The 12204-nt window shown below is 50.7% G+C and overlaps 1 protein-coding gene across 5 annotated transcripts in view; it reads left to right on the top strand.

Annotated features, from left to right (window-relative positions):
- ITGA11 (integrin subunit alpha 11) overlaps window positions 1-12011 on the top strand; it is a 53629-nt gene extending 41618 nt beyond the window's left edge. For 2 of the 5 annotated variants that reach the window (XM_069798664.1, XM_069798665.1), the window contains exons 21-30: window positions 1229-1327; window positions 2721-2797; window positions 3518-3607; window positions 4862-4952; window positions 5091-5204; window positions 5905-5991; window positions 6237-6347; window positions 6759-6854; window positions 7253-7366; window positions 7641-8664. In XM_069798664.1, coding sequence (XP_069654765.1) covers window positions 1229-1327; window positions 2721-2797; window positions 3518-3607; window positions 4862-4952; window positions 5091-5204; window positions 5905-5991; window positions 6237-6347; window positions 6759-6854; window positions 7253-7366; window positions 7641-7712 — 951 coding nt within the window. In that variant the 3' untranslated portion in view covers window positions 7713-8664. Of the gene's footprint in view, window positions 1-1228; window positions 1328-2720; window positions 2798-3102; window positions 3449-3517; window positions 3608-4861; window positions 4953-5090; window positions 5205-5904; window positions 5992-6236; window positions 6348-6758; window positions 6855-7252; window positions 7367-7538; window positions 8665-11823 lie in introns of those variants that run through there. The other 3 variants (XM_069798667.1, XM_069798666.1, XM_069798668.1) reach the window with 3 other exon arrangements.
- Window positions 12012-12204: the final 193 nt, after the last annotated feature.

Here is a 12204-nt window from a genome sequence, read left to right as displayed (position 1 = left end):
TCACTGGGTCTCCGTGCGATTCCTCCCTTTTCCCAGCGAGGTTTGGGAAATATGCTGATGCTGCCGAGCCCTCCCTCGTCCCCCCAATGACTTCATACCCACCCGCAGATCCCATGTCCTTCGTTTGTTTTTCTACAAGCTGTGCCAAGGGAAAATTGTGGGGCACGTTGCCCACGAAATAAGAAAAATGCATTTTCTGAGACATTTCTCCAAATTAAGTGAGGGGGAAAAACCCTACAATGCTCAGTAACAGAAAGCACCATGCAGCAGTGGTTGCAGGAAATATTTGTAGCTGGTTACAGAAGCATCACTGCTAATGGGTTTCTGGCTGCCGCTCCTTATAAATAAGCAAATTGCCAACTGGAGGGGATGGATGTTTGTGTCAGAGGCTGTACAAAGACCCAAACAAAAGTAGCTGTGGACCCAGAAAGTCCATAATCTTAGCAGATAAGTGGGAGAAAGCTCCAGGCCATTGCTGATGGCTGTCAAGGCATTTTCCCTGTGGCTGGTGCTGGGATGTTTCGGCTCCTCAGTAGGATTGTCTGGTGGCAGCAGCTTGAACCAAGACCCTTGCGTGGTCTCACACAGGGCCAAAAACTGGAATAGCTCATCATCTCATGGTGGGGATGGACACCTGCATGCAACCAGGCTACAACCTCTTGTAGGGTTGCTACAGCTTGGCAGTGGAGCAGGGTCAGTGTCACATCCCACCCCAGGATGTGCTTGGGCTTTGTGATGGGCAGGAGCTTCCCCAGCCTGACTGGCGAGCTGGAAGGTGTTCAAGCAGCAGGAATGTAATTGTTGAGACGAGGAAATTAAATATTACTCCTTAGCTGGTGGCCATGCAGAATAATAGCTCATGTTATCTCTTGATGCTTCCCTGTGACTCCTCACCACTGAAAAATATTCTTCCTCCCAATTAAGTGCCAAGATAATCAAGTTCATTCATTCACTGCTGTAGCTAAATTTCTAAAGAGGATTTAAATCAGAAAGCTGGAAGTTGTTTGCTAGAAAAGCCCCTCTCCAGGAACGGCCCTAGAAATTCGGCTGCATAGGAAGGATTCCCAGCCTGCAGCAAGCAGTGTTGGTTGGTTGCTTGGTTGGTTTTGTTGTTTTTTCCAAAAGTTAAAGCCTGTTTTGAGCCCCACAGGTGCATTTGGTGCTTTCATAAAGAGCCAGGTCATGGGGCTCATGCCCAGTGTCACAGACAAGTCGCGTCCTGTTCTAGGATGACACGGACATCAACATCGACTGCGTGATGGAAGACAAACACCCCAACAAGAAAGTGTGTAATGTGAGCTACCCGTTCTTCCGAGCCAAGGCCAAGGTAAACCTATTCCCTCCTGCCCAAGTGAGGCTTCACCCATGGGACAGGAAACCCTCTGCCCTGGCACAGCTGCGGGGCTGCATCCATCCGTCTTCAGGCCGGGCAGCTTTGAACAGGATTTTTAAAGATAAACATTTGGTTTCTTCCCTTTCTCTGTCTGTTTCTGGTGTTTGAAAGGCACATTAGGGGAGATGGGATGGTTAGGACACTGCCTTGATGCTGGGAGAGTACCAAAATGAAACCCAGCTCCTCCCAGTCAAAGAATTTGACTCCAGTCCTTTGGAGCAATTTAATATTGGCTTCAAGCCACTGATGGTAACTTCTTGGAGCTCCTTCTTCGCGGGATGAGGCACTCTTCCCTGCCTGAGAGGTTTTCCTTGCTCTGAACACCCTGGGTCCCTCCAGACCCTCCTCCAAACCTGCCCAAGCCCCCTCGGGCTGGTGGCACCCTCCAAACCGCAGCTCACAGCGGTTCCCAGCGCTCGGGGTAAGCCCAGGTCCAGGGAGCATAATTTTTTATGTGCCATAAAACCCTTTGCAAACATTACATGCAGCATGAAGGTGGGGAAGGAAAAGCAAGGAGATGCTGTTCTCTGCAGTCACCGGGGCTCTGTGTGAAATCCCACCTGCCCATTCTGCACCCCCGTGGGAAAAGGGGCCAATACAAATGGTATCTAAAGATAAAATCTTTCCAGCCCCCATATCTGTCTGAAGCCTTTCCTTGTCAGAAGCTTGATAGTGATGGATGAGCTCCAGGCACCTCGCTAGGCTTTAAAGCTCCCAAAAAAGCCCTCTCGGATGCCTGTGGCTGTACAAAGAGTGCAGCATCCTGACTCCCCATGACCTACGGGGGCTGAGAATGCATCTGCGTGGCATCAGGTAGTCCAGGTCTTGCCAAAACAAAGACAAGCTGGAAATGGAAATTTGGCCCGAGAACAGCAGGAGCTTTAATATTATACTCAGCTGTGCAGTCCCAGACAGTTTGAGGTCATTGCCACAGCTCTTGCAGATGTGACATTTATCACATTTTATTGTTGTTGGCCTCCCTCCGGCTGCCTTCCCCCGCCAGCCGACCCCGTGCCGCAGATGGGAGTGAGCGGCCTCTCACTGCAGGCCCCCCGGAGGGTTTCTCTTCCAAAGAGGGGCTGCTTGCTTCTCCAATCTCAGAGCAAAAAAATGCAATGTGCAGGGCTGAGAGCAAATCCTGCAAATCCCTGGCATGGCCTCTTGTCTCCCTGGAAAGCTGAGGCTCTGCCTGAAGCCTGGTAGCATCTCCCAGTGGGATCAGGGGGATGCTTTCACCCACAGAGCTCCCGCACCACCCCTGGCCAGCACTCAGGTTTTGGGTTTTTTCCCCCTAATGTTTTCTCCAATCTGTTTCCAACTTCCACAGGTAGCTTTTCGCCTGGATTTTGAATTCAGCAAGTCCATTTTTCTTCAAAGCATGGAGATCTACTTGATCGCCAACAGGTTAATGGTTGCTTTCTCCCTTGCACGCGTTTGTGAGGTCGATGGGACATTGTCTGCATGTGTTGGGTTTCCTTCTTCCATACCCATAGGTGATGCTGAAGGCTTTACTCGGGGAATAACCACAAGGAAATCTGATTGCCATGGGTTATTACAGAGTGTGCAGCCCTATATTCACAAATCAGGCTATTTTTATTTATCTGTATATTTGTAGCCCTCATTTTTCTGTATATGTGGAAGCTATGCAGTCACTGCCAGGCTCTGCGCTGAGCAGAAAAGGTCTCCAGCCACTGCTGCTTTCTTCACAGCCTTCACAACTGCAAATGCTCCCAGGAAAACTATCTCCCAGCAGCTTTGCATAATTCTCCTTGCTCACTTGCCCTGCGCAGGTAAAGTTTTCTGACAGCCAACTGAAATCTCATTAACATATTTTTCATTTTCGTTAGTCGTGGTGGCAGAGAGCGTCTGAGGATTTGCTCTGCTGGGGCTGCTGCACTGCTTTAAGGCTGCTGGGTGTGAAACCTCTCTCCAAATATCTACTTTTATGGCCTTGGGCTAATAAAAAATACAGAACAAATTTGCTTCTCTTTACACTTTGGCCAAAAAAGCAAAAGTTCAACCCTTCCCCACCTGCTTCCCATGATTCCCTCCCCCCCCCCCCCAAAAAAATCAGAGGGGAGCCGGCTCCCACCTCACTCCCCGCTTGCCCCACTGATGTTTCAGTGACAGCGAGGAGAAGGAGAGCACCAAGGAGGACAATTTCGCCCACCTGAATTTTCACCTGAAGTATGAAGCCGACCTGCTCTTCACCAGGTGAGTGTTTTGGAACAGGACGCAGCTTTTAGGGGGACATGGCTTGCAGGGTGTCCTTCAGGAAAACCAGTACTGGCCCCATGGGAGCTGTGTTCAAACAGAGCCCAGGGCAAATGAGCTTTAATTTGGGGAATTTGTTTAGAAAAGGGGCTGAAGGAACTATAAAATCAGGGGCATCCCACTCAGTGGGTCCTTATAAAAATCAACAGCAAGGAGCAAAAAGGTGCTGTGCTTTCCTAATGTTTAAATGCACAAGTGTTATTAAATAGATGTGAGGGCAATTGTTTTTTAAGGGGAAAAAATAGTTAACGTTTGTAACATGTTACTAGCCAGCACCTGGGCTGGTAGCCATCCCACTAAAAATCATCTCACCAAAAGCTCAGCTGAGGGATGTGTGTGGAAGGTTTGGGCATCAACAGTAACTAAAGCAGAGAGCATCCTCGGTCCAAGGAGAGCAGGGAGCTAAGGCACAGATGATAATTTATTAACCTGATTATAAGAAAAAATGTGGACCCCAGAAGCACATTCTCTGGCACCACTTGCTGTAATTCTTAGCAGATTTTTAAGACCTTCAGTCTTTCTTTTTTTTGTTTTTTTACACTAGAGGCAGTGGGGCACTGAAAATAAAACCATTTTAATACTTAAAATTTATGGGGAGCAGGAGGATTCTCAATTTAACAAATATCAGAATCACCCTTACAGGAGAAGGGAGAACTTGGGGGAAAAGTAACAGCATAAAAAATTCAAATTTGGGCACCTTGGAGGCAAAAAGAGGAAATAATTTCAAAGAGTTTTGGGGGTTTTGGGCCATGTGCCTCGTGTCATGGCACCGGTTAGCATGCGTCCCATCGCAGCCGATCCTGGCCAGCCTCCCACGGGCACCCATCAATGCTCCTGGCTCCTTCCCCTCTTCTCCAGCTGCAAAACAGAGGTGTGATGTACCTCCTCTGATTTATACGTGACATTCAAACAGCTGACCAGGGTCTTGGATGTCTCTCTTATATTAAAGAGGTGAGAAGAATTCTACAAAGAAAGGGGAAAATACTGCAGAAGCAGAATAGCGTGAAAATCCCCCATCTTTTTTTTGCATGAGGTGGAGCCAGGTCATGGTTTCCATCTAAAAATGGGGCCAGAGAGACCACAAGTCCTCTCCTTGGGGAATCTGCCTGCGGAGAGGGCAGCTGGGCGTGGGGCTGCTTCATGCTCTGTTTGCTCCGAGCCCACCTCATGACTTGTCATTCTTTGTCACAACAGAATGTCAAGCTTGGACTACTATGAAATCAGGTCAAACAGCTCCCTGGAGAGATACGACAGCATCGGCCCTCCCTTTCATTGCACCTTCAAGGTAAGGAGGGGATTTTAAACCAGCTGAGGGACCCCCCGAGCACCATCCCGGAGGTGAAATGTGCCACAGTCACCCTGCTCATCCCCATCCCATGGGACACCGGCATCCCGGGCACATCCCTGTCCTCTGCCCTCGCAGTTGCAGAACCTGGGCTTCTTCCCTGTGGAGGGGGCAACCATCAAGCTCACTGTCCCCGTGGCCACCCGGGCAGGCAACCGCCTCCTGCTCCTGACTGAATTCATGGTGGACCAGGTAGGAAGGGGGTTTCATCCCTATTAAGCATGTGTGGGTCTCTTCTGCACCAGGGGTGGGGATGGAGACACCCCACAGCGGGTCACCCCATCCTTTTGCAAACCCTCCCCCCTGTGCTCACACCTGCACGGACGGCCTTGGCTCATGCCTGAGCTTCTCCCTTTTGCATTCGCTTGGCTGGAAACATGGAAAATGGTAGCGGCCAAAGGGTTTGGTCCAAATATTTCTCCAAGCTAGACCTTCCTCCAGTATGCAATGAATTCTTGAGGGTCTTGAAAGCATTAGCTGTGCCTGGGGCAAACTGGAGGTGTGAGTGACCGCCAAAGTGGTGAGAGGGCTGGGAGCAGACCCTGGGGTACCCCAAGCCTCCCGCTGCCCCACGTGCCGGTGATGGAAAGAACCCAGCACAGGAGACAGCATCTTTATGGATGGATTTGGCCTCAATGGGGGCATTTTGTATTGCAGCTCTGGCAAAGTCCCCGTGTAACCCCTGCGCACGTGGCTGGAGTCCTGGATGGGGGTCTCTGCCAGGCTGATTTTTGCTGGGGAGAGGCTCAGCCTCCAGCACCAGCAAAGCCTGGGGGGTGCTGGGGTCCCCCCTGCTTCCACCAGGACAGGTGCTGAGCAAGGGGTAGGATGTGGGGAGGTGGCCGCCATGGTCCCTATCCCCATGCTCGGAGCCCATCAGCTTCTCCTGCAGGAGAACGTGACCTGCAACATCTGGGGAAACACCACTGACTACCAGAGGACGCCCGCCGAGGAGGACCTCTCCCGCACCCCCCACCTGGTACGTGTCTTCGTGGGCCTGACCCTGGCCCCGGGATGAGCTCTGCCACCCCAGGCAGCCCCCAAGCCAAAGAGAAATCCCCCAAGATGGGGATGCCCCATGGCCATGGGGGAGGACGGGTGCATGGCCCCTCTGCTGGGGTTTGGATCTCACTCCCCTCAGTGTATGCCAGGGGAGAAGCCCAGCAGGCTTTTATCCCCTTCTCGGCAGTGATGCTCCCACACCACAAACTTCTCCCCTTGCAGAACCACAGCAACTCCGATGTTGTTTCCATCGACTGCAATGTGAAATTAGCCCCCAACGAGGAGATGAACTTGCACTTGCATGGCAATCTGTGGATGAAGTCTCTAAAAGCAGTAAGTCCTCCCAAAGCAGATGCACGGCTTTTGAGGAGAAATCCCCCAAAGGAGCCCTCGCACCATGATAACATGTGTTTTTTTTCTCTCCTGTAATTGCATTCCCTGCCAGGGAACCTGGGTATGTGTGGGATTAATTTGTTTTCAAATCCATTTATTCTATTGGTGTGTGCATCTAACATCCCGCACAGCACCTCGTCATGGGGAATTTAATCTTGAGCAGTCCTTTTTGCTGCAATTTAGCCACACTCACTACTTGACCTGCATCGTCCTCCCCCATGGATGCAGCACACAGCATCCCTGGCACAGATGCAAAGCTGTGTTGGGGAGCAAAGCCATGGGGGGACACCTGGTCAGAGCGCTGGGTCCTCTCCCATGGCTGGTGCTCATGTCCAGCATCTCTTTGCGCAGCTGAAGTTCAAGTCACTGAAGCTTACCACAAACGCTGTTCTCCAGCGACGCTTCGGGAGCCCCTTCATCTTCCGCGAGGAGGACCCCAGCCGCCAGGTGAGTCCCTGGGCAGGACGGTCACACATGGACCTAGCAGCTTTGGAGATGCTGCAACACTCTGCTCTGACCCCAGTGGGAAAAACCCTGTGTCCAGCAGAAGGGCTGGAGCAATCCAAGCCAGGCACCCAGCTCTGCAGAGCCTGGAGCAACTCGGTGCAGTTGTGGCCAGAGCCGGGCAGCTCTGGTCCTGGCACCACCAGCTTCAGCAGGGAAAACCTGAGCCAAATCACTGGTGTGTGCGGTGGGCATCCTCCCCAGCAGCTCCAGCATCCTCCCAAAGCGGGGGGATGCTCAACATCCCCACTATCATGCCATGTGTCCCCATGCCCTATCCCCTGCCCACCTGGTTCATGCACCCAGCAGCAGCAGCATATTTTGATGCCGTTTCCTTGCAGATAACATTTGAAATCTCCAAACCGGAGGAATCGCAAATCCCCATCTGGATCATCCTGGGGAGCACATTAGGAGGTCTCCTGCTCCTGGCCCTGCTCGTCCTCGTGCTCTGGAAGGTGAGCAGCCCTTAAGCCGCGCGTGTTGGGGGCTCGGTGGAGACCCCCATGTGAGGAGGGACCCCCCTGGCCCCCCAGCTCCATGTCCACAGCCCCATGAGCCCCTCGGCACCACCGAACATCACAAAAAGCTCCTCTAACCTCTTTCCGCTTCCATATTATTTATATTCAGGGTCTAAACCTCCTGGCAATATCCCGTTAAAAGAGAGACGCTTCCCAGCAATCAGCTGAAGTAATGGTGGGGTTTTCTTTTGTTTCTCTTTAAACCCTACAGCTTGGATTTTTTAAAAGCGGGAGCCGCAGGCGAGCGGCGGAGCGGGAGCGGAGCACCCAGGGGCTGGAGTGATGGTGCCGGGGCCACCAGGTTCCTCCCCCCTCCCCGCATTCCCTCCCAGCCCCTCACCGGTTACGGAGCAGAGGTTCGCCTCAATGCCGAGGGATTTGGGTGCTGAACTTGGGTTTGCATCGAGATGAGAGTACACCCCTTTGTGTGAAAATCACCTAAACAGGTCCAAAAGCCAAAAAAAACCAACCCAAAAAAACCACCAAAACAAACCACCCTACACGTACCAAAAATCCCCAACTCCTACTTGTGGCCCCATGCCACAGCGACAGGAGCTTCAAACTGGGTTTGCAAGGAGGTGGCAGCAGTGCGGGGACGGAGGGGCCACCGAAGCAACGTGCCCTGTAACTTGGGGCAGACTATGGGGCTGCAAAAATCTGTAAAAAATAATATCCTTTTAAAATGAGGATTGCTGATTCCCATGGCTGGGCTGTAGCAAACCCCCGGGCTTTGCTGGGCCACGGCTCTCAAACTGCGTGGCATTCGCTAATCAGAGCAATTGGGTGGAGATTTTAATTTGCCGCCTTCTTAATGCACTGAATACAAATGATAGCAAATTAAAGCACCTTAATGCAAATCTCCAGTGTCCAGCTGTACATACTTATTCTAAAAATATTTACCTGTTTAAGCAAAGGAGAAAAAAAAATTCAGAAATTTAAACAAAAAAAATCAAAAACCAGTTTGAAGTGTTTGCTACAAACTGAGCAGTTTTGAAGAGCTTGTGTCCAGCAAGGGTCCGCACGTGTATTATAATTGTACATACTTGGTGTCACGCAAAACCGGATGATCGGTGCTGTTTGACAAAAATCTTTCTTTTTGCATAACAGAATTATTTATGCTAATATTAATTTTATGGATGAAAAGAAAGCATATGTCTGCTGGATGTGTAATGAAGTTTGTTAAATACTGTCCTAGTATTTTTTAAGGATTAAAAATACAGTATTTTAAAAATGAATAGCCTCTACTCCCCTTCTGTGCTAGCTCACTTGCACGGCTCAGCTGGGTACAAAGGGGGGAGCTGCTCACATGCCTCTGGGATGCAGCAGAGGAGAACGGGGCTCAGACATTCTCCACTTATTTATTGTGGGATGCAAGTTTTTTGCAGCCTGTTTTTAAAGGGATGCTGTCAGGTGGGATGAGTGGTCGGGGGTTGCAGCCTTTGTGAGCCCAGAGGAAGGCGTGCTGCAGAATCAGCCCCGCTTATTGTATAAAAGGGGGGGGGGGGAAATAAAAATCTCATTTTCATTGCTGGCATCCTCACCTTGAATGGGAGTTGTTAATGGCAGAGTTTCTGGCTGATTCAGGTCTCAGCTTTCCCAGGGGGCCCAGCTGGGGTGCAGGGCTAACCCGGAGAGCCAAAATGCCAGTGCAGACATCAGGGTGGGGGCCTGGGGCTCCATGAGTCCAGGGCAATGCTGGCACTGCTGGCGCTCCCATGGGCCCAAAGAGACCAAATTTCGCAGATTTGGGTTTTTTTTCTCCCTTTTCATGCTGAACCAATTTCAATTGCCTTACCGCTGTTGAAAGCACATAGGTTGCACGAGAACTACTGATGGCATCTTTCCAACCTTTTATTCCTAGGAAAAAAGTAACTAACCACTTTTCAAGGCTTTGCCCAAAAGCATCTCAGCCCTTGGTGCCGTGAAGAGTGGCCGCTCGTCTCCCCCTGAGCCCCTGCACAGTCCCTCCCTTCCTCCCCAGGCTTTCAATACCTGCAGCACCAGCTGCAAGGAAAAGAGCTGAAGGTCAGCAAGGGCTGGGCAGGATCCTTCAGCAGGGCATCCCCAGGGACGTGGGTGCCCTCCTGCTGCTGTCCGGCTCCAGAGCCACATATAAGGACATAGACATATGTGTGTATATATATATATGTTTTTTATGTACTCTCAGTCTCTCTCCCTCTACATGTGGACATATATCCTCCAGCTTTGGGAAACCATGCTCACAGGCAAGATAGTGCACCATCCAGGTTCTGCGTATGTGTATTTACATATATGTGTATCTACGTGTGTGTGTGTATATATATGTGTGTGGTCTATGAATATAAGTGTGTGTGTGTATGTACTTGAGAGAGCATCTCCAACCTTCATATTTGGGAAGCTGTGATCACAGGGGACACTGTGCACCCGCTATGATCTCTGTGTGTGTGTACAGATGTGTGTGTATATGCTTATCTATGTGTGGGTACATACGTATAGGCGTATATGTGTGTGTGTGTGTATGTGTGTACATATACATATATATATTTCTATACTGTCCCTGTATACACAGCTCCCGCCCAGCAGTGTCCCAGGGCGTGGAGCAGCGGCTGTTGCCCACCGATGCCCGTCCCTAGTGTGCGGCCATACCTCTGCCGCAGCCAGATGGCTGGTGTGTGACAGCCGCTCTGTGCCCTCACAGGAAAGAAAGCTGCACTTTTTCATTCCCATTCAGGCAAAACTCTCCAGAAGCACAATTCCAATTTCTCTCTGCAGCGCAGGGGCTCTGGGTGCCTGGGGAGGATGCCCACCCTGTGGGACACGAGCCCGGCTGCAGGCTGCTCTTTACCCAAACCGGGCGTGAAAGCATCAGCTGTTCTCCGAAAACACAAAGAGGGTTTGTTACTGCTGAGAACTTGGTTAAAGCTACTTACACCGACAGCTTTTATCAATTTAACTTACAACAGCGCAGGCAAAGCGGTCGAGCTGCTCCACACTGGTACTTCGGGTCACAAATTCACGCTCATGCCCAGGGAAGCCTCAGTGAAACAAGCTCTCTTAAGCCGCCCCATCTGACCCGCTCAACAAGAGGCAGCTCTCGCCATCCTCAGATAAACTAACTCGTTAATTAATTCTGCACCTTGACATATCCTGACCAGGGTGGCACAGCCCCAGCCGGGGCCCGATCCGGCAAACCCTGCTGTGAGCGCAGCAGGGGGACAAGAGCAAACAGGCACCGCTGCCACAGCCAGGACGGGGCTCGAGGCTGTGGGGGTCCCTGCAGAGCCACGTCTGCAGGGCCACTGGTCCCCCACCAGGCACCCTGCAGCAGCAACAGCAGTGGCAGTGATGGGGCTGGTATGCAAGCCCTGCCAAACACAAAAACTTGAGTCCCATCATTTCAAAAAAAATAAGTGACTTTTTTTCAGAAAACCATTTTCTTTACTAAGCCAAGTGCTCTTCCCTGCTTGCTGCTGCCAAGGCTCTGAGGTAAAGTTGAGCAACGTTTGCCTCCACAGAGATGCAGAAGCCTATGGGATAAGTGAAAACCTCAGCTTTTCATGCAGCTACACGATGCCAGGACCAGCTAGGGCTCTCATCACCACCTAAGGACCATGGTTTAAGCGTAGCTGGCCCAAAGACAAGCATGTAAAATGCCAGCTGCAGCTCTCTCCATCTGCAGTGGCACTGCCCTTCTGCTCGGGCTCACATCCCTCCGGCTAGCAGGACCGAGACTCCAGGTTTGCCAAGGGTTTGCATCCCACCGAGTGTGGGCTGGCCTCAGGAAGGTATATTTTTAAAAGCCAGTCTGCTCTCCAACAGCAGCTCTCTGCGCCGAGCCAGCTCTATAAATAACAGACCACCACCTATGGGCACACACATGCCTCGTCCCTGGCAGAGGTGATGTCACACAGCTCCTTTTTCCCAGTGGAAGGAGCACCAGTGGGTTTTGTACAGATTTTTATCGAGAGCTTTAAATAACTCCCACAAAGACACCAAGCGCACTCTTCCAGCTTTTAATGCTTGAAAAAGAAATTTCCAGACTAAGGAGAGGGATGGTCCTGGGACGCCAAGAGCCGTGATGGACTTTGCTGCATCCACCAGTGTGCAGAAACAGGCACCCACCTTTTTTTTTTTTTTTTTTCCCCTATCCCTTGGCCAAGAGGTTTCACTGCCAGAGCGCAGGCAGCAGAACAGCACGTCCATGACGCCACCTTCCCGGGCTGCAGACAAGCAGGAACCCGTCTTCATCAGGAACTGGGACAAAGACCAGGGACCACACCTGAGATGGGAGCAGCTTTAGCATCAGCTGCTCCTTCCATAGCACAGACCTTCCCCCTCTTTATAGAAAGTGCTTTGCAATCTACTGACAAGAAGTTTTATTGCTGCTTCTAGGTAACAGCATCCTCTCTCTTCAGGTCTTCACATACTGAAATCATCCCAGGAACAGCAAGAACAAAGCAGAACCTCAGCAAATATCCTGCAACGGAGCCAAAAGCGGGAAAGGATCAGAACAAAGCTACAGGAAGGGAGAAAGAAGCAGCTTTTCCACAAGGTCGTTTGGTGTAACATTCTGTTTCTTATTAAAAAAGCAGAATTATGGGAGGAGCAGCTTCTGTCACCTTATTATTACCTACAGATATTTCAAGCATGCACGTTTGTTCCAAGAACAGTTTTATACAGGTATTTCACAAGAACACAACACTTAGATAACCCCACATCAGAAACAGGCCCTGAGAAAAAAAGAAATAGTGCAAGGAAATACAGTCTTAATCAATGATACAGCAACTCGAAATGAT

This window comes from Haliaeetus albicilla, chromosome 12 (assembly GCF_947461875.1).
Source record: "Haliaeetus albicilla chromosome 12, bHalAlb1.1, whole genome shotgun sequence".
NCBI classification, from domain to species: Eukaryota; Metazoa; Chordata; class Aves; order Accipitriformes; family Accipitridae; genus Haliaeetus; species Haliaeetus albicilla.
Note: the sequence above shows the minus strand (reverse complement) of the source record. Positions and strands in the feature narration are given on the sequence as shown.